General features: G+C 39.8%; 1 protein-coding gene across 2 annotated transcripts; it reads left to right on the top strand.

Annotated features, from left to right (window-relative positions):
* Positions 1 to 1,506: 1,506 nt before the first annotated feature.
* rxrgb (retinoid X receptor, gamma b) lies at positions 1,507 to 26,487 on the top strand. 2 transcript variants are annotated; one of them, XM_030082730.1, is made up of 10 exons: positions 1,507 to 1,678; positions 17,992 to 18,227; positions 21,335 to 21,479; positions 21,812 to 22,003; positions 22,400 to 22,560; positions 22,973 to 23,102; positions 23,608 to 23,740; positions 24,341 to 24,432; positions 24,621 to 24,726; positions 25,976 to 26,487. In XM_030082730.1, exons 1-10 carry the CDS (start codon positions 1,648 to 1,650, stop codon positions 26,121 to 26,123), a joined length of 1,374 nt encoding a protein of 457 aa, XP_029938590.1. In that variant the 5' UTR covers positions 1,507 to 1,647; the 3' UTR covers positions 26,124 to 26,487. The 2 variants fall into 2 exon arrangements, with proteins under 2 accessions (XP_029938590.1, XP_029938589.1); XM_030082729.1 differs by lacking the exon at positions 1,507 to 1,678 and adding an exon at positions 7,669 to 7,792 and having other exon boundaries at positions 21,812 to 21,991.

The following is a 26,487-nucleotide window of genomic DNA, read 5'->3' as shown; positions in this document are numbered from 1 at the left end:
GCTTTAGGACATTGTTTGGTGGGAACGGGACTGTGAATACAAAGGGATTAGTGTAAAGGGTTGCTTCACTGACTGGGAGTTTGCATGTGCCTGTTGGATAGGAGGAGAAGAGGAATCTGAAGTTGATAGAGGGATTAAATACTCACCAATAAAAAAAAAAAAATTGACAATAACTGAGTCAAAGCAATAAACTACCGCTGATCAGACGAATAAATAAATAAATACTAAATAAATAAATAAATGGGTGGTATTGCTGCTTCTTCTGGACTGCTAAGGTTACAAATGCAAATCTATTTCAGAAACATGTAAACTCCTAAATTGTAATTGCATGAGTGTAAAATTTTCAAATTGCCACTTGGTGAAAGCACAAGATTTCTTTCTTTTTCCCCCCGAGTTTTCATGTCCCTTTCTTAATGCTTGGAAGAGGGGAAAAAAAGCCCAAAATCATCTCAATGCCTTGAACCATGTGCCACCATTAGAGACACACAAAGAGAGACTTGACAAATGGCCGTTTTAATGTCCCTCTTTGACTTTAATGAATTTATACGTTATCTGGCCCTAATGGAGGCAGCGGCGGAGGGGCTGGCGTAAGGCCATAACAAATGAAAAGCTCTGATTAGTGTAGAATGAGCTGAGAAAAAAATGCCATTCGTCTTGGTTAGCATCCTCCTGTGCTCTTTTATGGGTTGCTGTTACAAGGACGGTGCAGCCCGGGTGCTTGTCCCATTAGCGGGGCAGCCCACAGGCCCGCTGAGTGGTCAGCAGCCCGGCGTTGACTGAGCGTCTGCCCGCTCTGCAGTTCAAGACTGTGAATGCCTCAGTGCGGCTTGACTCCTGAATAACCTTCTGAGGTACCAGGAGCTTCACCCTTACATGACCCCGCACTCTGAACAGGGGTGTGGGGGGGCTCCGGGGGGGTACCCAGACCGGGACTCGCACTGACAATTAGGTAAACTCAGGAGAGATCCCTTCAAAGAAACACGGCTTGAGATTAAAAACTGTGTTGTTTGTGTTTGAAATCGTGCATTGTGTTACCTTTACACTTTAAACATACTTCAAGCTATTTGCATTGGGTTACTTATTTATAATCAGTAGCACAGATCAACAAATCCAGTTTATTTCACTCTGTTATTCTTAAAGAAAATTGTTGTGTTAGGTTTCATATAATAGCTATAATCAGTATTTATCTGATCTGTAAATAAATGATTGTCTTAACACATATAACAGAATAAAGTTCATTACTCTTTTTTAAATCTATTTTGTCATTAATATATTATTTATCTCTGGCAGTTCTAACATGTTCTTTATATTCACTTACATAGTACATACTATATTGAAACTACTAAGAAACAACACGTGCAGGGGATCTCAAACACCCCTGTCATTTTTATGTTGTGAAATTGGGTTAACATTTCACTGCGGAACATTGCTACAGAGCGTCCCTGCAGGAGAGATATTTTGTCATTATAGTGCTGGAGCTTGATATCGACCACTGTTGTCATTGGGAGAAGCCCTGTTTTGCCGCCCCCTCCCTCGCTGGGCCCCCGCGTAGAGCCGCCTCACAGAGTTCAGTCGGTCTGGGAGAGGAATGCGCTGGGATGCGGAGCAGCACCGACTCTAGGAAATCGCCGTAACAACTCGCATAGTATGGACGGCAATGATCCATATTTACACCTCAGTAAGTACCCCACTGTGGGTCTGTCTTTTTCTTTTTCTTTTTTTACATGGAGAGGACCCTGTCGGTTGTGCTTCCCTCCACGCTGCTGGCGTTTTGTTGTCACTTGGAGCGCGTTTGTTTCATGGCGTCTCCTCCGCGAGCCAAAGTGTTGGCGGACTTTAACCACCGACCTCAGCCCGCGGAGCCGGATCGTCACGCCACTGTTTGTTTTAGAAAACGACCCGCAACTTTGCGAATTCAGGGAAGGGGAAGCTGTGGACAGCGCAGAAGTCAGGTGATGGTCGTCGTGCCGGTCAGGCAAGGTCAGAGGTTGGCACTTTAATTGCGCTTATGTAATTTATGGCGCTTGTCGCGCGTCTCTTGTTAAACTGTTTGGGACAGAAACGCAATTTATTGGTCTGGGATGGTCGTCAGATCTAGTGAGAAATAGACGTAACAGTAAAGGGCTCTGGTGGAGTTTCAGTGATAAACAAACTTGTAGCTCCTTTGGAGTGAAAGGAGTTTTCGACGCACCCAGGTCACCAGCGTGTCCATATTCAGCTGAATGACAGCGCGATGCGATATTGCCATACTGAACTCTGCTCTGGCATGGTGACTTTGCCCTTGAACCACCCGATTTCATTTTTCTATCATCGTTTTTTGTTGCAGCGTGAGATCCACAAATACGTTAAAATTTAGTTTGCGACATGTGGAGAACATGTCCTACTTGGAGTATTTTTCTCTGCCTGTTTATTGTGCAATAAATGTTTTAAATCTGGTTTTATGTTCAGTGAAAGTGGCTGAGTGGTTTTTTAAGCCTCGTTGAGCCACATACTATATGCATCACTTATCATGTGATGTTCTCTTTTTCTTTCCTCCTTTTCTGTCAAACCACTGCAACTGCAAATAAGGCCATGCAAATCTAAATCAGTCAATTGTGGGAAGAATTAAAAATAATAGCGGCGCATCACAAGGAAACAAAAGCAGCCTTTGAAGCCCGCGTAGTGCAGCCCCTTCTCATTATCACAGATATTTTGGCACGATTTACAGAGACTGAAAATCGTTTCTATAATGAATGTGGCACCCAGGGGAATGCCAGAGACATCTGGATGGGAGAGCATGAGGGAAACCCACAGTGTACAAAAGTAACAGAGCAGTCCCCAGGGCCCCAGTGTCTTTGTTGTCTCTCTTTAAAGACTAACTGTGATGTGCCATTTTATAGTGGCATCCTCAGATACATGCTGATATGACACTCACATTGCTTTTTTCTGCACATATGCAAAAACTTTTCGGCTGTTCTTTTTTTCTCAAATGCTTATTGAGCATACAGACTTCAATCATTTAATCTAGTTTTGTTTCAGAGAACTTTTCTAATGTTTTTTTTTCTGCAACGATTTATAAATGTCCTTATATTTTTCCATGTGTTTAACTTACATTGTAAATGGGGCTTATTTAATGGAGTATGATTGCTTTTGTTTTCAGTGAAAGATTTCTTTTGGCCCATTAGGGTCACACTGGAATGCTTTTCCAGCAGAGTGTGCTTTAAGTTCAGTTTTGTTAGTTTTTGTTTTTTTTTTTTGAATACTTGACAAAATACATATGATTTAAAGAGAAGAACAAAAAAACTGAATCAATTGATTAGTACTGGAAAGGTAGTGTTATTCAATTAATATCAGTACATTTTATGTAAGGATGAAAATACCCTACACAAAATTAATATGGTAAAGCCTTTATAATTTTAGTTTATTGTTCGAAATAAATGAATGAATTCATTCATTCATTCAAACACCTCTGAATAAGGTGGCTATAATCATGCAACACTTATATCCCATAGTTTGGCATTTATCAAAATTCCAAGTGAAAATTCCTAGTGAAAGAAACGGCCATTTTAAGATCATTCCAAAGGTTGTTTTGCCTGTCTGCTGGCTCATATTAAGGATCCATGATATATTTATCAACAACAGCATTCTCATTAAAGTTTGCATAAAAATGATTCTATGTATGGCCAGTCGAGATTTCTTCAGTAGGGAACGGCCACCCTGTTGTCTATCAGCAGTGTTTATCAGGTGTAAGGCAACTTGGCTGTGCTTTCTGTCATCCTACCGTTTAATAACTTTTCTCAAACATGTTTACTTTTAAGGTCTGCCCAGTGCTTCAAAGTAGACTCAGCATTTTTCTCTCCCAGCACTTCAGCACTTTTTATTTTCCATCAGTGGAAGTGATTCTAGACAAGCTGACGTGCATGACGTCCCTCTCGCTACTTCTGACAGTGAGAACTTATTTAGTGTTCACATCAGGGAGGCTGTAACAGAAAGAACAGAGCTGGAGAGTGAAAAGAGTAAAATGAGATGAAATCAGGTGTTGGAGGGGTGGGGTGCAGAAAGAGATCACCCTTGTTGATGTGAACTCTCATCACTTGCCAAGGGTCAGTGATTGAACTCTTCACACACACACACACACACACACACACACACACACACACACCACACACACACACACGCACACACACACACACACACACACACACACACACACACACCTCCACTTCTAGTTTACAGCTATGCAGCCTTGCTATGTGCCTATCTCTTCATACAACACGATGTGATAATGTCACCTTGGCATGTGACTTCAGGAACGTGGGTGGCACTTCTTGAATGCGAAGTCCCTCCCGCATTAAAGCCTGCTCTTTAACGCTCGTCCCCGGCCTGCTCTTTTTCCCCCCTTCTGCAGATTTAAATAAACCACACAGGTGGGGAGGGTGTGTCTCTCTGCAGGTATTTGCTTTAGATTTGTATAGGCTGGAACCCACAATGAGTCAGTGACAGTGCATGCATTAGCACACAATGCACTGACAAGGTTTTCTGAGGTACTTTATGAGGTGTGTATTTTGTGAGTGACTGTCGTAAAGTTTGGATGCCTTAATTGTGCCTGAGTGGATGCCGGTTGCGAGAACAGGGTGAAGGAATAGAAGGGGTGTAAGGAGGGCTTTCTCTGGGCTAATTGCCAGTAATTAGTCATTAGTGAAGAAGGTCAAAGCCTTGATTTAATTCCAGCTTTAATCAAGCAGAGAACCTTGAAAGGCCACAAGCTGCAGCAGTGTTTCGCTATGAGATGCAAGTTGGAAGCTATTGCTTTGCCAATTATACAATAACAACCTGCATGCATGTCATGCATGAGTGCACAACAGCTCTTATTCTAAGTTAAAATCACAATTACAAGCGACTCTACAGCCTAAGCCATCCATCCATCTGGAAAGTTCAGTTCATCTATTAGTTTCAACCTATCATTTCCACCTAACATTGTAACTCAGTGACCTGCTGAAGTTGCATCTGCACACAGAGCCGGAAATGTTTTATATGTCTGCAAAACAATTTGTTCAGAAAACTGTTGGTTTTCCATTGACTTTTGATGTACAATTTCACAGTATTGTAACATAATTAGAGGCAGTCAGTTACTGCACTCAGTAAAGTTTGTTGGTCAGCTGCATTAGTGGTTACTTAGTTGATTAAAATGTCTTCATTTCTTTCATTCATTCATGGACTGGTATACTATGGTACATTGCTAAAAAGACACCTGTACAGGGAATGTTATAATTATCAAAACGATGTACATGAATTAAACTGATAGCAAGAAATTGCAAATTAATTGCGGTTTTCTACTTGGTTGGAACAAACAAGCTGTTCAAAGATGGTGTGATGAATTAACAGGCTTTTTGTGAAACTTTTTTTCCACATGTTTTGCACCAAAAAATCCATTACATTGCAACATAGTCCTGGGATTGATGCCCACAATGTTCAGCCAGTATCCAAACAAATACTGAAGAAATTGTTGATCAGAAAACTGAAGCCCTGAGAACATCCTTTGCATTGTGGTCAATAACCAGAGACGCTTGTCTCAATAATGCTTTCTGGTTTGACCAGTTAACTTAAATATTCTTTTTGGCACCATTGACTACATTGAAATACCATATTCCAGAGCCTAAAACTAACACATGTAGTAGCAACAGGTAACCACAAAATAAATTTGGTCTCTTTAACTCATTCTAAACCGATGCTCCTGAGTGTCAGTTCAGTGTGACAGTTTTATCTCTGGTCCACAACTGTACCCATCCCAACTCTAAAGTGCATTGTACATTACAGTCTGCAGAAAAGTGTACTTTTTTTAAAATGTTTTTTCTGAAAATGTTTCCCCATTTAAATTTGTGACACAATTCAATCTGTCAAAAGTCAGAGTTAGCAAAGAGAGCAGGAAACAAAGAGGAACTGGGCTCCTTATGTGATGATTAGATTATTAAATGTTCAGATTAAACATTTAAGACTGTATCCTAAATTTAGGGCTGCCAATTATCCTCCTCCCAACGTCTTCACAATTCATGATACATCTATAATTACTAATTATGGCTCTCAGGGTTAATTTGATGTGTTTTATGTGGGTCATGACACACTATTGTAACAGCATTCTTTTAAGAAGGACCGCATTATTTTAATTTCTCCCTGTGGAATTTGTTTAATCGGAAAGAGAGGAAAGCACTTTTTCTCCTTTGTCGTTCTACCCTGTTCTTGTTTCGGGCAGCTGGGTCTTTTGCCAGGCTACTGTCATCAAGCAGATACAGTTACCGGTGGCTCTCCTTCAAGCACTGTATAGACAGTCGATCCAGTCACATGCAGGTGCTCTGCACAAGAAAGCCCTGTTGAGTCATGTAAGTAAAATAGAAGTTTTCCGTGCTATATTTTGAAGCCAAATGCTTTTTCAAAACCAACAGCAGTGCAAATGTTTTCTAGGTGATAAATCAAAAGAAACAGTTGCATACTGCAGTCTTTATAAATTGCACATTTATTGCCTTGTTTACCGGCTCAGTAATAAAGGCAACATTTGTTACTTGTAAGGTCAAGAACGGATGCTACTTCATGCTGAAGAACATGACCCACTACTTTGTGCAGGCTGATTTTAGCTTGCAGTAACTAAGATTATATGGCTGATTGTATCTCATTGTACGTGGCTTTTGTAGTTTGTTTAAGTTCCCGCAGGATTTGTCATGTATTGTTCCTCTTTGCCTTTAAGTTATATTTTTGGCCTGTGTTTGCATCTGGATTTTCACTTGGCTATGTGTTTTCTTGGCCATCCTAGAGCATTGATGAAGACAATTCCTGACTTCCTGGAATGCTATAACACTTGTTAAACACACAAACATACTGACACAGCACAGAGGCGACGCTACACGCCTGCAACAGTACTACTATGTATGCATGCTGGCACTGTGATTTCTGAGCTGGATGAGGGGATTACAGATGTTTTGAGGGGGAAAAAAGAGAGGGTCATTTAACCTCTGTCCACTTCTTGACATCTACCTTCTCAGCTAACACCACAGCTCCTCTTTTTAGACATCCTGTGAATGCTGCTGTGAAAGGAGAACAATACGAAGAAGAAAGTTTAGAAATGTAATTAGCATATCTTAACCCCTGTGGATTACAACGGTGTCTTCATACGGTCTTCCCATGCTCTCCAGCCATGATCCCTTTTAAGAGTAAGTAATAGGAAACTTCTGGTTGGACTGCACTCTTAAGTGTGTTCCCCTCAACCATGACCTCCCTCACTCCTCTACCCCCTCCTTGTCAGACACCCTTGTCAAGCCACAACAACAGGTGTCTCAGTGCAGATAGTTTTACCAACACTCAGAGAGAGAGAGAGAGGGGGGGGAGAGAGAGAGAGAGAGAGAGAGAGAGAGAGAGAGAGAGAGAGAGAGAGAGAGAGAGAGAGAGAGAGAGAGAGACATGAGATGAGTAGGCGGTAGAAGAGCTGATTTGTACAGCAGTCAGGCAGCAAACAGTTCCTGTGGGATTGATCTCTGGGGAAGGATAATCTGGGTAATCCTATAACCGGCACCGGTGGACTCCGCCTCTTTCGCTCTTGACTGACACCCCCCAACCCTTCCTTCTTTACATCGACCCTTCTGTGCCTGTCCTATCCTGAAAAGTAGTTGATTGAGTGTCCACCAAGCCAACACTTGAGTCTGACACCTTGTCCTGACCAACTGGCGTTCAGCCAGTGCCACACTTTCGCCCAAAGGCATGTGGCACCCTGTGGCATCAGCTGCAACTGGAGGCAGCCCTGGGAGGGAGACAGGTTTCGGTCACTGTGAGTAGCTGGGTTTTGTCTTGCCTGAGTGTGCGTGTGTCTGTTGCTGCAAATCGAATCAGCTTGACTGCAACATTGTTCTGTGGTTTTCCACAGAAGTGTAGCCTGAGCATTAAAATCTAGGGCTGCACAGATGCATTGTGGTAATACCTCTAATCCCTATGCAAGCTTTGATGAAGTTATTTAGAATTCTCCCACTGGGAGAAGCCTGCACCTGCCAGTGCAACTCTGCATTTCTGAACACCTTTACATTTACGTTGTATATAATGACCACCATTTCTTAATATATGGACTAATGTTTGCTCAATACTTGTTTTTGTAATCCAGATTTGTTTCACATTTGTTGTGATTCAAAACTTACCTCTTGCATTTAAAGTCATTACATTGACTTAACTAGTTGTGACAGGTACATGACTTTGTTGCTGCACATTAGAATTGAGCTTGTGACTCACTTTAAGTCTCAGATGTAGTGAGTGGGGATGCCACTCAACCTAAAAGGATGCTTCTAGCTCTCTTTGCCTTGTCCTTCACTATCTGTTTAACTCTCAACACTTGTCCCTTTGCATTACCCCGTTACATTCTGCTTTCTTTCTCTGCTTGTGTCTGGCGTCTGTCAGCCTGCATCCTTTCATCAGTGCTCATGCTGACGATGCTATTTTCTTTTCTTTCTTCCTGATGAGATGTAGGAGGTGTTGCTATGAGCACATCTGAACACATGCTGCAGTTAGTCTGTTAAGTGGCTTTAGTCTCAAGCCATGTGAATATATCTAATATGTGTATTTGGAAGAGTGCAATTGTCCTCTCTGTTTTCCTTCAGAGAAATTTGCTTATGCTCCTATTTACAAATGTAGTTGTAAGCCATGTAAATGGTCACTGGATTCTTTTTGCCTGGGTCAAATAAAGTTTGAGAACAGTGAAAAAACCCTCTGATATAAGAGTTCCTTTCATGGCAATCCACATGCTGTGTTTTCCTGGTCTGGAGTGAGTTTTTTTCTATTCTGTTGCATCTGCTAAGAACACAGCAGGACATGAAACACAGATGTGATTAGTTCCTTATTATTTTGAGCTGCACTTGTGTTGATGAAATGTAAAATGTAGTGGTCTGTGTTTGACACTTGGAGTAGTTCATGGAAATGAAAAAAAAAAGATTGAATACATAACAGAAGCTCATTCAGTCTGTTTCAGTCAGCTGTGGTGATTTTCACATTTTAAGCTATTATATCTTTATCTGAGCCACTCATTAGTTTTGTTTAGATATTTTAGAAAAAGTGAAGTTTCAAAAAATGTGTTCACAATTATGACTCTAGGTCTGTATTTCTGAGAAAAAAGATATTAATTTTAATGTTGTGAAGGTTTATGAAGATGATACTATGCTTTAGAAAATCCAAAATGATGCAAAAATGCATCATCATTCAATCAAGTATATGTAGTTGATTAATTTAAGAAGTTAAGCAATAATATTATTGTGATATTGTGGTGAAACGTTGGTAGGGTCATATGAAGACCTTTTTTTCTTAAACCTCATTTAAGATATATTCATAAGTTGTTTTCGGTCTTTTTTCTACTTGAAAAATACTAAATGCCACATACACCTTTTTAAAGGCATTTTAAATTAAACAGCTAACACATTAAAAGATAAAACAGTTTCTTTTGACAAGTTTTTTTTCCTGGCATTATCTGCAAGTGATGCACCATTTAGCTTTTAGAATTTAATATTATTTTCATGGATTCATGTTGTAATGTTGTGATGTTGTCAATGATCTATTTAGTTCAATTATTATTGTTATTTTTGTATTATTATAATTTACTTTACAGCAGATCCCTGAAACGTGTATATCTCTCACCACTGCCATGCAGTGCTCACTAGAGTGGCTCCATACGCTCGAAACCTCATCAGCCACTCCCATCAGCCTCTGTTGCATTTCATGTTTAGTGTTAGGTATCAAGTGTTAGCAGGTGCTAGAATGAGATGATTAACTGGCACACATTATAGCTTCTCAACATGTACCGCTGAGACGAGGCACAAACTCGTAGAGCTGTAGGTCACTCAGTCTTGTTGCTACCTCATTCATTACTTTTAGTTATCGTCATACTGAACTCAGTTTGAGTGTAGTTTCTAAGCCAGTTGCAAATTCTGACTGACTTTCTAGGATCTGGTCAGGGGCCCGGTGGACAGGCTGGCCTGGTCAGACTTACTGGGTCACTGCAGGAGTTAACGAGGTTAGTGTGCATTGTGTGTCGAAGTCAGTAACATATATTTATTCCTCTATGGCTTCCTGTAATAGTGAAAAATCACTTCTAGGCACTAATTTGAGTTAACTCGTGAGGCCAAGCCACAAGGGAGAATGCTTAGATTTGCGTTGGCCTTCAGTTCAGCTGTTTGTTTTTCAGGAGGTCAGCTTGTTCTGTGTGAGCTCTTCTTGTTTAAGTTGCAGACTGTTTTATCACTCAGAAAACAATCTTTATCTTATCTGTGCTGTCTCAGTCCTATACATTGATCCTCTATCTCTGTGTAAAAAACATCCCAATGGCAGTTTTTGTAAATGCAAGTGGAAACATGTGAATGTGAACACAACAACATCATTATGCTTTGTGACTATTAAACTCCTTTGTTTGATCTTCTTCAAGAATTTTAATTCAACAAAAATTGTGTTTGAGTTCATGAGACAGTAGACTTTGATATCAGAAAAAAAAACATAGTGTTGTCACAGCTGTTTGCTCCAGGTCCACTTTGTACATATTTTCATGTCCTCAGCATAGATTAGTATTGGAAAGCTTTATCTTTGCTATATATTATACAACATAGCATGTGCCTCTTAGTTTTGTCAGTTAAAAAAGGCATGCATAAAAAAACATGTAAAACGCATAAGGGCATAAAGCACAAGTGTAGACATCAGGATACAACAGTAGGAGACAACAGACATAAATGTTTTTCGTGAGTCGAAAAGGCATATAGCTTTATTGAAAACAGTAAGTACTTGGTTGAAAGAAATGAGGTAGTTATTTCAGGGTACAAAGTATGCATTTTACTCATGCATAAGTAGTTTATACCTTGTAACTTATTTGACTATATTTAAATGTTCAAATTGATTTTAAATGCTCCTAATTTGAATTTATATTCAAACCATATGACCTGCTTTTCTGTATCCAACAGGTTGATTATTTTACCACAAAAATTCTGTTTTATATTAACAGTTCCTTATATATATATATATATATATATATATATATATATATATATATATATATATATATATATATATATATATATATATATATATATATATATATGGTTTTTTTTATTTACTATTGATGCAATAAACTACAGTATTAAATTAATCGGTTGTTGTACTTGGTATTTTACATGTAACTTGAGCAATGCAACAGTAGTTGAAACATCTCCGTCAGCTAATCAGTGCTTACATGGGTGAACTCAATAAATCAAACAGTGCTGAATAAGTGGCTGAATAATGTTGTAAATATTGTTGTTGACTATCATGGTAAAAAATGTTCTGGTGGCCCAGGGGAAGACACTGGACCTGAGAGGAACCATACACTGCTGACACTGTGTATAATAAATAATAACAAGAGGAATGATCTCACAAACAACTCATCTGTTCAATTGATACTACGAGCTGTTATAATTTTTAGCCCACATAAATCAGGCAGCTTTGTACTCTTTGCTTTTTGTGTAACATGTGAGCATAATCTTCGTTTTCTCCCACAGATAACCGTTTGTATCCCTTTTATCTGAGCGGAGTGTAAAATAAAAAGAAGCTTTTTTCGATCGATGATCTAATGTTGTCAGCCCAGCAGAGAGATTAAGAATGTGTATTAGGAGGGGGTCGTTTCATTATGTGAGCATTGGGGATGGAAGCAGGACAGCGCCCTCCCCCATTCACCCGTCAGTCCTTCCAGCCAACCATCCATCCGTCCGTCGATCTGGCTGTCCGCTGCTGCCTTGCTTCTTCTCTGGCTCTGCTGCGATCGCTGTCCCCGCCTCCCCACCCTCCCACCTTCTTGACAGCTGGCCTGCTGAGCTGCAGATACTTACCCGGGGATAAGAGGATTTACTGACACAATTGATCAGACATCAACCTCATTTAGCAAAGAAATGAATGTTTAGAGCATGATGATTTTGTGCTGGCAGGTTTTTATGTTTGTTTTGTTTTTTGTTTTTTTTCTTTTGTGTTGGTATGTGTGCATGCAAAGAATTCATGTGAGGGTTCGCAGACAGGAGAAGTGAGCTGGTCTGGCAGTGAGTAGATTTCTTAATTACATGTCTGGAGTATCTAATGAACTCCGCAGGCAGCCCGGCTGATGACTTTAGGATGCGCTCTGTTCTCTGTCATTTGGTGGCAGCACTGTCAAATACAGATGCGGACACAAGAGCATGCACTCACTCAGCATAAACACACACAATTTAGACACATTAAATCTCAGGTATTAAACACACTACTGATGCACGAGCAGGGGGCTTCTCTGGGTGGAAGGCTAATCTGGTAGATGGAGAACATTGCGTGTATCTGATGCTCCCGCCTGTTACTTCTCCCTCATTGCCCACTAACCCTCCACAAAACACTCCTAATGCTGGTATACAGTGTGCTCTGTTGAAGGGATAATATTAGTTAGTGAGCCATGCTCTGATTGAATTACCACACAGTGGAGCACTCCACCCAGTTACAAACAAGTAATTAGGAGTCAGGGATTTAGGGGGGTTGTGATCGAGGACGTTTTTTGTTGAACCTGTTGATCATCAGTGATGTTTGATTCCGTCGTAGGGTTTGATGCCCTGCCACTAAAAAATAGTTTGGATTTCCAGAAATTATATTTACGGCAGCGATCTGGTGATGATGGCTGAACTACGCAATCCACTAACTCTAGTTTTTAAAGACTCCAACAGAATGTGTGGTTTCAGTGATCTTGGAGTCCGTTACCTGCCACATCGCGTGTCGAGGAATTGAAAAGTTTGAAAAAGGCAGCAAGTTTGACTGATCAGTTTCCACCATGGCTGAATCTGTGAGGGCAAATGCAACATGTCCTTACACATCTCAGAATAACAACTATCGCCCTCTGTCTCATATCTTCCAGCTGCGCCCCCAGTGTGGTTATAAAATATATAACTCCAAGGACCAGGAATCAAGCCACGGCTCTGATAGAATTTGTGTTTTAGAGAGAAAACTTGGTCGATGAAAAACAGTGGATTGATACTGTTGACACAACCCAAAGCTTTCCCGCCTTGCGAATCTGCAAACTATTGTTTAGGCGTTGCACCAAACTTAAGTTCACCATTATGAAATTTTCTGCTGAACGTCTATCGAGTGTATGTACCTAGATGTAAGATTTAATTCAACTGGAATTCAGATTAAGCTGCATTTATCACTTGTGGGTCACTTTGTGAGTTTTATAATCTGTTGTTGCAGTGATTTCTGGGAATGATCTGTGTAACTCGGCTGCTATAGACAGAAAAGGTTAGGTAGAAAAAGAGTTTGGCAACAGGCGACCTTTGATTTATGACGCCAGTGGTCAAAGGTGCCCTTCACTGCTTTGTCTGTTTGCTTGCTTTCTGACTGATGCTTGAATTGTTGAAGCAGTTTAAGTGTTTCTGACAACAATGGCACTAAAGTTCTATAATTTCCTTGATTTTCTTCACTCGAAGTATTTAAATGCTGTCAGCAGAGGACTTCTCAGTGCTCTCTGATGTGTATTTTTCCTGGGTGAGATGTGTGAAATGACCGTACATTCCACTGTTGTCTTTGTGTGGCGGTGATTTACATAGAATGAACAGCCGGTTGAGGCAGGTCGTTCAAGGATAGGCCCCTTTGAGCTGCCCTGGGCCGATTTATGCTTCCTCTGCTGAACATGTTGGCCTTCTTACACAGACACACACACACACACACACACACACACACACACACACACACACACACACACACACGCTCATTCCCTTTAGAAGGCATGCACACTTTGTCAGCCATTCCCTAATAGGCATTCCCACCAGCTGACTGCCCATGTGCTTGTTCTCACTTCATGTATTATTGCCAAGGAGACTCGTATCTGGACAAAATACATTTGTTTCTGTTAAAGTCATGCATGCATACGTGCAGGTTAACAATGATCCGGTTCATTTCTAGAGGAAACATTTACATGTTGGTTTATACAAGGTCAGTAAGCTATCGTCAGTGCATATCACTTAGCTGCTTGGTTAACTTTAGAGCTCAAAGGGTGTTCTCAGTGGCCTGGTCAGAATCGGTATAAATATGTATTTCATTTCTTCATTCAGTCATAAATGATTGATGAGGACGACTTGCAGTTTAGGTACTCTGTTGGTCCTGACATTCATGAAAATATGTTTTCAGACTGTTCTCTGAAGTGATGATAGGTCTGTTACTGTGTCGCCTGCACAGCACTAGAATAGAAGAGATCTTTACGAACCCCGAAGGGAATTTGTCATACACATAAAAAGGAGAGTCAGTGCACAAAACTGGACAGGGTACGTGCTGTACAGTGGTCAACCATTACATAAGCTTGTTGATTGAGAGAAAATGCTCTTCAGAACTTGGAAATGCTCCAAACTTTGCTGAATTTAAATCTAGGTAGCACACTTTGTGCCCGTATAACATGTAATCCATATGGTATGAGGGATTGAAACATTTTAAAACACATTTCATAGAAGTAGATTGCTTGTATTCACTTAGCATTGTGGGAGCTTAACAGAGAGAGGCCATAATAACTTTTTTGCTAGTCATGATTCACACATGGAGAGCTGGAGAAAGTGAACGAGCTAAAAAGGGGGTGTATGCCATAGTCTAAATGTGAAACAGGAAGTTGCACAACATCTGTTCATTGGAAAACAGACAGGGAGTAAATAGCCAGCTGTGTTTAAGTGCTGCATCCAGACAGGCGATATATAATATTTCTCATTCTGTCCCATTTACATAGAGTTTATGCTTCTGATACATTGAGACATCTGAGACATTTTAATTTCAGAACACCAGTTCAAACGTCAAGCAAGAGTTTCTGAATAAATTTCATAAACCATGAAAACTGAAGTCACCTCCAGAAACTTGCTTGGCCAAAGAGACAAAACACTGATAGCAAGCAACTTTTTTCCTCCGAACTCAGGGGAGAAGAAACACATCTTTGTTTACATAATAGGAGGTACTGTGAAAACTCCTGCCTCTGGGCAAAGAAAAAAAAACCTCTGAAATTTTCTTGCTGAAGGGAATTATTTGATTTTTACTATTGATCATATTATTCCTGTCAAATGAGAGAAGGCAAGCGTATCTTTTCTTTATGTAAACAACTTCATTTACACATGCAGCTTATCCAAGCCAAGTCATAAGACCACTGGTTTTGTCCAAGCACACATTCACTACCAGTGTTAAAAATTTGTTGTTGAGATCTTTCACCATGCTCACAGTTAGCAATCAGCCAGCTTCTTCAGTTGGAAGTTCTCTTCACAATTTGTTCGAACCGTAGGTTACCAATTGGTGCAGAGAATCTAATGAAAGTGCAGAACAAGATGTTATCTTGCAGTCCAACTGCTCTATATGCATCCAGGAGTACGACATGTACATTGCATGTACTGCATTTATGGTCAGTTTTAATCAGGCTAATGTAATAGTACGCAATGTTTACTAGCATCTACAGAAAAGTTCAGACCTCAACCCCACTCGTCAAATCCTAAGCAATGAACAAATTGTCAGAAATGTATGAAAGAATTCTTCTATTACAGTAAAATTCCTCAAAGAAACCTTTAAAGTTACATGAAGGCAAGCTCCTATTTATGGTAATGTGGTAAAAGTATTAGACAACAACAAGCAGAAGGAAATCAACTATTTATTTTGGCAAGAATGCATAATTTAATAATCCTGTTTATTTGGAGCCGCAGTAATTATAATTAGATAGATAGATAGATAGATAGATAGATAGATAAATACAGAGCAGTAATTCCACTAAGGGGGATCAAGAAATAATGTTTTCTTTTTCTTCTGCTTTTATTTTCTGCTCATGACTCACACAGTAAATTTTGATGGTATTTCTTCACCCAACCCTGCTTCCATTAAGAACTGGATCATCTCTCGTTGACACTGAGTCATTGGAACTCTTTTTGAGGTCTAAAGTCACCAACATTTGTCATTCACACTTTTGGCTCTTTTCTTAATAAGTGGTAACATATGTTGAAAGAACATTTATTTCACTGGCATGCTAAATCACGATAGTTGCCAAAGGAAGGCGGATTTTTATTTGCTCTCCTATGGTTCTCGAAAACTTTAAAAAATATGACCATGTAAATGTTAATTAATCAAAACTCAGGTGCTGTTCATTGGCTCCCCATGCCATCATACCACCACCCACCTTCACAACACAAATACAATCACATGCACAAACACATGCACATAGTACAACGAGATCTGACATTTAGCTAAGAACAGTGGCACCGAGTTCAGTATCACACTGTGTATGACAGTCTCTCTCTCTGTGTGTGTTTGTGTGTGTGTGTGTGTGTGTGTGTGTGTGTGTGTGTGTGTGTGTGTGTGTGTGTGTGTGTATACGTGTCTAAAGGTGGATACTTGTTGTCATGGTGCACAGACACATAACCAGCAGCTTCTACAGAATCACCCAAAAAAAATTTTTAATGTCCCTTCTCATCTGCAACATTTTGATCAAGTAAAACCAGTTTACGTTTCTCTGAATCGTCCAGAGATTAAGTACTGATAAATTCATGGGTCTGCAGTCTGGCAGTCTGCGGCTGTTGTGTAGGTTAACTGTAAATGTGTCCAGTACATGTTGATCCCTGCACGTACACAGTGAATGTGTATGTTGGTATTCGCTACAGAGTTATCTTGCTCGTAGCTACATCACATGCATGAAATTACACACCACGCCCTGTTCCCCACTTGACTGACAGCTTTTCTAAGTAGGTCATCTATGTAAATGCCAGCCTGTCAGTTTACATCAATGGTTGTGAAGCAAAGTCAGCACCCTGCGACCAAAATCAGATGGGCTTCACTCGACGTGACTGAATCAGACGACACTGACAGCGTAAAGACACATCGTACATGAATGGTACAGAATATACTTTTGCAGGTGTAAATCACAGCTTTTATCTTTTTACACTGCTTGTTGACCAACATATAATATTTACAATGAGTTTCGACTTCTGTTGGAAGTCTCATGTTTTAGTTTTATTTAATTATAAATGTACTCATATTTACTCTTGAGGGTGCTGTGCTCACTATTTTGTGTTTTGCAGTCGATTCAAGAACAGTCTGTTGAAATTTCCATTCATTCATTTGAATTCTTTGAAAAGTGCGGACCAATTTTGGTCCCTGTCCTCGTCTTGAGTTTTCTCTGCCCAAGTTATTGTTTTGGTTCATTTTCATCTCTCCTGTTGGGGTTTTTTGGGGGCTGTGGTGTTGTATTTTTCTGCTTAAACAAAACATGCATGACATGTTACCATAATCACATCACACATGGTCACACGTGGTGAGGACATTTTTGTGTCTGAACAAGTAAAACTGTATCCCACATCTTCACAGTGGAATAAAATCACACTTAAGTTGAAAGTCTTTGTCGTGCGTTGAAGCAATTACTTAATGATGATCCAAAACTGCACTTTAAAACAGTGCTCATCTTTGTGATTGATTAAGAAGGGAATGCACATATAATCTCAGATGATGTTTTGTGGGTTTTTTTCCACTGCACACTGTAAACCCTGGCAAGCTCGTCGAACTCTAACCCACAAGAATACACAAGAATTCAAGTTTTGGAGAAATTTTTAAATTATGCAAACATAAAAATTTAAACACCACTCAAAACTTGTTGTGTGATCTTTTACACAAAAAGGTTTGAGCCCGGTGAGCTTGTCAGGGTTCACAATCTGTCACTTTGTACCTCACAAACACAAGCAGTCATTGCTGGTTAAAGCACTTTTATTTATTCAACAAACAATGAAATGGTCTATTTCGATGATTTTGTTCTACTTGATGCAAAGAAATTTAGGAGATGATTTATAGGAATATCAGACCTATTAATGCAGATTCTTAGAAATGTCTTAATTAGACTCGCTTCCGCATCGAAGATATTGCAGAATAAAACTAACAAATGCAAAATACCAAATCTACTCCTAACTGTGCAAACATCTGTTTGGACTTTGTTTTTATCTTTCTTAATATCCTGTGTTTCTTCTTCAGACTCCTCAGGGCCGATGAGCACAGCCCACAGCCACCCCTCTTCAATGGTTGGCATGGTTGGCCACCCATCAGTCATCAGCACCTCCAGGCCCTTGCCGTCCCCCATGTCCACCCTTGGCTCACCAATTAACGGCCTTGCCTCACCCTATCCTGTCATTACATCGTCAATGGGCTCACCCTCTGTGTCACTGCAATCTACACCCAGCATGAACTTTGGACCACTCGGCAGTCCGCAGGTGAGAAAACGTGTGGGTGATCAGTGGTCAGGAGATAACAACTGGCTTTCTCCTCCCAAAGAGATAAATTGAATTTAACATTTTTAAAATCATGTGCAGACCTAAAAATTATAGATACAGGGCAAAATGCTTTTTTTGTTCTTTGCTGTTACTTCACCATTTGGTAACCTTATTAAATATTTTAGCAACATTTCCAGGTTTTTACGCTGCCACCGTGTCTCTTGTTAAAGCTACACCTTCAGTTAGTGAAAACTTGCACTCGCCAAAACAACATTTGAAAAATACCAAAGGAAGTGGTTCATGTGTTTAATTTAGACAGACAAGAATGTGTCTGCTAGTAAGTAAAATTGCTACTTTTGGCAAGGTCTAAATGTGTTAAACCACGGTGTTCTTTGGCCGACCCATGTGCCTTTCATTCCTGGAATCTCCAACAGCAGGACAGGAGGTTGAAGGTTAGCCATATCCAATGTGTTTGGCTGGTATACCATGGCTTTCCTCTTGCTCTGGTATCCTACTGACCTTTTAAACTTCTCGTCCAGAAAGGTCATCCCTGAGTTCTGAATTACTACTGTCATGCGAGGGGGACTTAACATGCAGCCCCACTATTAGCCCTTAATGGATTACTGGTAGAAAGGGAAAATAAAGACAGATTGTAACCCGATTTTTCTCTCCTTTTAAATTTTTTTTCACTTTTTTTTTTTTTCAACTTCGCTGCTTTTAGATTCACTAAGTACTTAACACAAACACACACAAGACTGCACTTTTACTGTGGCACAATGGACGGCCAGAAAAAGACAGCTAATGGAGATGCTGCCTTTAAGTGGTCCACTGCTTGAACTACACACCCCATGAGGATCAGTGGCTTCAGGATGAACTGCACATACAAAACACACATGGTCACACACATGTGATGCTTTAGAGGCAGGATCCAGGCCAGCGCTGCAGGGCACAGCAGACAATGATATGTATTGCTTTAATCGTGGCATGTATCTGGGCCCATAGCACAGTGGGCTAATACGACTGTGTGGCATTACAACCTTTTCACTACTTGCCGAGCGGAGTGGCCAAGTCACTATTGGGTTAATGTGTCATATACCATGTTTTTCATGGGTGAACTAAAGTTCATGAACTCCACCAGACTGAATCAAGAAGTATTAGTATAATTGGTATTTTATGATTTATTCAAAATTTCAAGGGTGTTCTGGTAACACTTAAATTATAAATCCAGTTGGATTTTTTTTAAATGGATTTCAAACTTTTTTATGTGACTATAGTCATTTTGTGCTGTATTTATCCTTCAGATTAATTGCTGCATGCTTAACATTTGAATGGCTTTGAATTTTACATTTACAGAGCCAGATTCAAAGTGTTTGTGTTTAGTTAAAGAAAACTTTCTGTTAGCAAGTCATTGCCCATTTTTTGACTGTCCTTATTAGTAATTGAGTTGGTAAGTCACTGAGCAATATACAGCCTTTTAAATTATTATTATTATTATTATTTATTTATTTATTTTATTTTTATTTTTTTTTGCTCTGTATTTGTTCCTAAATCAGAAAGTTGCTAAATGATTTGTATTATTCGATAGTCCATGGAAGAGATATAACATATTCACCATGCAGTTTAGCTGCTCGTCTGGCCTGATATGGGCACCAGTGAATTTAACATGTATGATTCTGCATGCTCTTCATACCATGTGTGGAATAAAGTATGTATGATGCATCAATAATCCATGTGCGATGCTCATAGCCCTTTTCTAGAGCCGCATGTTGTTTGCCTGAAGCAGCATGATGCCAAAACAACTGTTTGAGAATTTTTTTTTTTCAGACCATGTCAAATTAATTATTTGTAAAAACACTATTGTACACTGAAGAATGAGAGCCGCTCACTACTGAGTCACAGTGCACAGTGACTGAATGTGCGTTTAAGTCTGACTGTCTGCCTGTAGGGCACATACAGTGGGAATGGAGATGGTACCGACGCAGAGCATTAACACCCTCTGAGAAAGCCATGGGAGAAAAACAAAATGTCTCGTATGCCATGTTTTTCTGTAAGGTCACAGCGGTAGAGTCGTATGATCAGTCTGTGATTAGGAAATTCAGAGTGCACTTGTAAATAAGTGATAGGACAAGCAAGGAGTGACTGTGGGAACGATGTCCTATATGTCACGCTGCATCAGATACAGTATATAGGACATGAGGGCATATGTAGGTCAGTCCTCTTATTTCAGGCTGTTGTGCAGATGTTTGCCCACAAACAAGTAAACAAGTAAACAAACAAAAATGTGCAGCAGAAATAATGCTGGCTGTCTCACATCAACGGGGTGGAGTGGATTGGTGGTGGTGATGGTGTGTGTGTGTGTGTGTGTGTGTGTGTGTGGTGTGTGTGTGTGTGTGTGTGTGTGTGTGTGTGTGTGTGTGTGTGTGTGTGTGTGTGTGTGTGTGTGTGTGTGTGCAGGTGCGCGCGCACACGTCAGAGAAACAATGACTTGTTGCTTGGTCCTGATATATCCGGACACATGACTCCTCATTTAAGAGGCATCATTAACGCCACTTTCTATGTGGGGGTGTCAGGTGACTTAACTTCCTGCACATTATCAATAGAACAGCTGAAAGTCTTCTATAGATAACAGATAAGCCCTTTGAACAAAACTATCAACTGATAAAATAAAGATTTCTTCAATCAGAAGCCCCCATCATAGTATTTCTTCTATTTTACCTACTGCATGTGATTTCCTACATAATGCCCCCTACTGTAGGGTTTTATAATTGCATGTGATGCACATGTTATTCCTCTCCTGTGCCTCTCCCTGTCAACAAACATTAAAAAACCTGTATGACAAGCTTCAGACAGAGGACATAGCCCCTCCCACTCGCTGAGCATGTGATAGTGCCTGAGACACTTTCACAATAAAGTGCGTGGGTGGAGAGAGAAAAAAAAAAAAAAAAGAGCAAACGGAAGATGAAATCTGACAACAGGGGAAGGGATTGGTTTCATGAGGCTGCCAGAAACATTTCACTCTTACTTCCCTTTTGCTTTCTGCTCTGCCGTGTTCTGTCGAGCTGCAGCCTCAACTCTTTGTCTCTCTTCTTTCTTCCTGTCATCCTCAGATGAACTCAATGAACAGTGTTAGCAGCTCTGAGGACATCAAGCCTCCTCCAGGTCTGCAGAGTCTCGGAAACATCAATTACCAATGTACCAGCCCAGGGGGAATGTCAAAACACATCTGCGCCATTTGTGGGGACCGCTCCTCAGGTAATTTCGAGGGATGAAGATAGAGGAGAGGGATGGGCAAACAAATTCACACTCCCACCCACGGCAAATATGGACACCCAGTGGAGAACAGGAAACAAAGCCAGACAGCCTGGTGTTAAGGTTACATGGAACGCATGCTGTCGGGTTTGCATTTTATTAACTGTTGTACAAAAATCAATGTTGTGCTGTCATTTATATAAAAATGAAAATGTTTAAAGCTAGTATGCTTGATACATGTGTGCTCACATTGTGAGCGTTATGCTGTATGTACTGTTATACAGGCAGATGGATGGTTGAAGGGGGTACTGACACCCGTGGTTTATTGTGAACAGGAAAGCACTATGGCGTGTATAGCTGTGAGGGATGCAAAGGCTTCTTCAAGAGGACCGTGCGGAAAGATCTCACCTACACATGTCGAGACAACAAGGAGTGCCTGATTGACAAGCGCCAGCGAAACCGCTGCCAGTACTGTCGCTACCAGAAGTGCCTGGCCATGGGCATGAAGAGAGAAGGTGTGTGTGCAAGTGCGTATGTAGGGATAGGTCTGGACTTGTGTTGCAGCTCTGTGTTTTTCCATTTTTTTTTATACACGAATATCAAAATATCTGTGGCTTTTAAAATTATGAATAAACAGTATTGTATTTATGACTGTAACATGTTGTAGTACATTGAAATTGTCGATTCCTTACAGAGTTCAAGTCTTAACACTACTGTTGATACTTGAGGGAGCACTGGTCATCAAACTTTGAGAGCATAGAGGATATTCTTAACATGTCTGTTGAGCGTTCACACTGCTGTTAGGTTGAATTTGCTCATACCTAGCACAGGATGTCAAACATGTGGTGTTTGACCTTAAATGTGTTTTTTCTTCTTTCTTTTTTTTCTTTTTTTTTCTTTTTTTTTTGCGTGTGTGCGCGCAGCCGTGCAGGAAGAGAGGCAACGTGGGAAAGAGCGGGGGGAGAATGAGGTGGAATCTACCAGCAGTTTCAATGAGGACATGCCTGTGGACAAGATCCTAGATGCTGAGTTGGCTGTGGAGCCCAAAACAGAGACATACAGTGACGGCAGTCCTGGGAACTCGGTAAGGCTCATCGCAACGTGATAAACTGTTCGATTTCTGGCATTAACAGTGTTCTGAGTTAGCAAGAACTTATGTAGAGCCACTTAATGCCAAGAACATGCTCATGATATTACACTTTAGTGACTGCCACATGTGTCACGTCTGAGTTGGATTCCATCGCACTGAAGACTTTCTTCATCAGCGGCTCTTTCCATCTCACCGCATGCTGACTTACAGAATGAATTGAAACTTTCACATGTGCTGAGAGGAAATTGCTGGTTTACAACATACCCAAAATAGACAAGCTGCACCTGTTTACTCGCTGTTAAAAAAAAGTGGAGGTGTCACCAAGAGCCCCTCTTTAGCAAAGGCACTGTGCAGCATGTTTCTGGAAATTTTCCTGTGTATAATTTTTCTTCTTATTTCCCTTCAGACCAATGATCCCGTCACCAATATCTGCCAAGCGGCAGACAAACAACTTTTCACCTTGGTGGAGTGGGCCAAACGGATCCCACACTTCTCTGAACTCCCCCTTGATGATCAGGTCATTCTGCTGCGAGCAGGTAGGCACACAGCTGAGTGGTGGGAAAGTTGTAAATAAATAACAACGCGTCAACATGCACAGAAGACATGCGCAGGGAATTTTCCACAACAAAAGCACTGCTCTTTATGTGACTTATTATCTGTGTTGTATCTCCCTTTAAAGAAGTCACTTGCCTCTAGACAGGCTGCCCAATTTAGTCTTTTACATTTGCTCTAAACGTTTTTGCCATCTAGTTTAATGGAGCAGTGAAACCAAATATAACTGGACTATTTGCAAAGTCCCAGCAGTGCAGTTTGCTGCTGCGCCAGTACTGACCTCTGCTGGAGAAAGTTCAGCCACATCTGCATGTAGGTTATTTAAAAGGAAACTCAACACGCTTCATAAGAGTCAAGCAAATAAAGACTTGCAATTCACAGGCGTTATTTTTTGCCATCAGTACAAACTTATGATTTTTTTGAAGTGTCAAAGTAATAATGAATGGAGCAGTAACTGTTTTGTTCTTCTTTGTTTTTTTTTGTGAACAGGCTGGAATGAGCTGCTTATTGCCTCTTTCTCACATCGCTCAGTAACGGTTAAAGACGGTATCCTGCTGGCAACAGGTCTTCATGTCCACAGAAGCAGCGCCCACAGTGCTGGAGTGGGCTCCATTTTTGACAGGTAGGAAACAAGAGTTACCAAAACATCTTTGAATTGGGTTTACCATGGTTAATATATTGGCTACAGGTCCTCTGCAGGAGGAGTGAATAAATGGAGGAGAGGCTATAACCCGTAGTAAGATAACATATCAGTTATGAAAGAAGCCAATGGACCTATTATCAGCTTGCTCTGCATTCACAGATACATAACAGTATTTTTGTTTACATTCTAAGAAAAATGCTCCATAATACTTATACATAATAGTTTGTATTCTGAAGAAGGTAAACTAACAAACTTACCACCTTACTTTCTTTGGACAATTTCAGGAAATATATCTATTGAATTTTAGAACTTTTTTGTAAGGAAAATCTATTACCAAAAATTAAAGAATCAAGATATGGTTTTATTGCCAAGTATAGTTACACCATAAGAGGAATTTGTTTTGGTGGGAAGGTGCAGCAGTAGAAAATACAGATTTAAAGGGCACAAGTATTAAGAAAGAAAGAAATATCATAATAGAAAGAAAGAAATGTCACAAGAAGAAATGATTCAATGTGTGAATAATAGTTTTTTTTAGTCTTGTGTTATAACATGAACTTATATTCCTTTGACTTTCTGCAGAGTATTGACAGAGCTGGTTTCTAAAATGAAAGACATGCAGATGGATAAGACAGAGCTCGGCTGTCTGCGTGCCATCGTCCTCTTTAACCCAGGTCAGTCCAGCTTCCTGTCACATTTAAGAAGTATTAAGGCCACTTATGGAGACGTCAGTGTTACGTTTTATCTCTGTACACGAAAAGCTTTTTCTTTTTTACACATATATATATTTGGACTTTCAACATGTTTGACTGCAAGTATTCTTGTGTGATTGTTTTTCATTTTGAGTATGTGTTTCTTTCAGATGCAAAAGGTTTGTCAAACCCGGCAGAGGTTGAGGGACTACGAGAAAAAGTATACGCTTCGTTAGAGTCATATACAAAACAGAAGTATCCAGACCAGCCCGGCAGGTTGGTGATGCATTGCTACACAACATCATTAAAGATTAGATACCTCTGCTTAATTGCTCTCCAGCTAGTGCTATAACAATTACAATTTACATGGCAATGAAACACATGCTCACTTCACTGCTTAACTCAAACATGTTGACTTTGCTAAAGCATTCAGCAGGAAAAATACAGACTTATAGAGTGTTTTTTTAAATTTTTTTAATGTATACACATAATTAGCACAAAAACAACACAAATCACTGTGTTGCTGTTTGGAAATAAAATACAATACCACTAACTTGCTGTATTTTAAAGACACTCTGAATAACATATAGATCAGCATCATTTTAAATCGTTAATCATTTTTTAAATATCATTTTAAACAGTTTTAAAGAATAATCCCAGATATTTTATTGCATACTAGTGATAGCTAATTCTCTCCCAGCTGGGACAGACTGCTGCCTCAATAACCAGACTCAGGATTGGGTTTGCAAAGCGACAGATGGATAAATACTATCATATATGCAATTTTTTTGTGGTTGGATATAAAAATGAATAACTACGTACAATAAACATGCACTGGCTGCATTGTAATAATATGAGTTAAAAGTTTCTTCCAAGTGTGCAGTCAGTGCAATAATACTTTACTTTCATATTCAAATGAAGTATAAAACCTAAAACATGCAATATTTATCATTTATTCCTTTTTTTGTTTGTTGTCTTGTGTTTTAAACTGTGCTCCTCAAGTACATCACTTTGCTTTGACCACGGCTGTCTGAAAGTGCTTTATAAATGAAAACGGTTTGATATGATGTGGTATTAATGGTAATTTATTTTCAAATATTAACAGCTGTGAAATCACACATGCATACTTCTCCATTTGAAAGTGATAAACTGTAATGTATCTTTAAGCTGCCTATTCCAAGTTTGAAGAGCTTACGAGTAAATGTTCTTTCACTAAATTGCATGTTTTCTCCAAAATGTTGTGCTATTCAGTGGATCCTGATTAATTTTGGTCATGTTCATTGTATGAAGACAACAATGGCATTCATTCATTAATTTTTTCTGTTTCATTTGTAGAAACTTAAAATGTGTGTAGTCATTTTTATTCAACTAATCAACAAAATACACATATCTGTACATTGTTTGTATGTGTATTTTCACTATTTTAGCAGATCCTCCATGATTCAAAAGTGAGTTTAATACAGTTGGAAATGATAAACCTTTCAGCTTTCACCTCAACACATGGCACTGCTCTCATTATTCACAGGTTTGCCAAACTGCTGCTGCGGCTGCCTGCACTACGCTCCATCGGCCTCAAGTGTCTGGAGCATTTGTTCTTCTTCAAGCTAATCGGGGACACGCCGATTGACACCTTCCTAATGGAGATGCTGGAGGCGCCGCACCAGATCACATGACACCAGTCTTCCCCTTGTCCCCTGTATATACTCCCACATTGTGAGCGATATGAAGATGGAATAATAGGACTTGATTAAAATTGTAAAACAACGTATTTTGTACCGAGCAAAAAGAAGACAAGTAATTAAAATTTACGAAAAATATTTTGTGGTTGTGGGGGGTTTGTGGTCATGAGACACACGAAGAAGTACACTGTTAAAATAATGCTAATAAAGTTGTTAACAGATTTTGTAAATAGATAATTTCAGGTGTTTGTTTTAAAAGCCACCCAATGCAATTTGAAAAGAAAATCATATTTTATTCAAAGAAAAACTGTATAAAAAAAACATAAAACATCCTTACATTTCTTAAAATAAATTTGAG

The sequence above is a fragment of the Salarias fasciatus genome, chromosome 23 (assembly GCF_902148845.1).
Source record: "Salarias fasciatus chromosome 23, fSalaFa1.1, whole genome shotgun sequence".
In the NCBI taxonomy this organism is placed as follows: domain Eukaryota; kingdom Metazoa; phylum Chordata; class Actinopteri; order Blenniiformes; family Blenniidae; genus Salarias; species Salarias fasciatus.
Note: the sequence above shows the minus strand (reverse complement) of the source record. Positions and strands in the feature narration are given on the sequence as shown.

Excerpts from the sequence above, each read along its gene's own strand:
- rxrgb (XM_030082729.1), top strand. The coding sequence starts at position 7,726 with ATGTGGCACCCTGTGGCATCAGCTGCAACTGGAGGCAGCCCTGGGAGG. Across the intron at positions 7,793-17,991 it reads GGAGACAGGTTTCGGTCACT|ACTCCTCAGGGCCGATGAGC; the intron begins GTGAGTAGCTGG and ends TTTCTTCTTCAG. Across the intron at positions 24,433-24,620 it reads CATCGTCCTCTTTAACCCAG|ATGCAAAAGGTTTGTCAAAC; the intron begins GTCAGTCCAGCT and ends TGTTTCTTTCAG.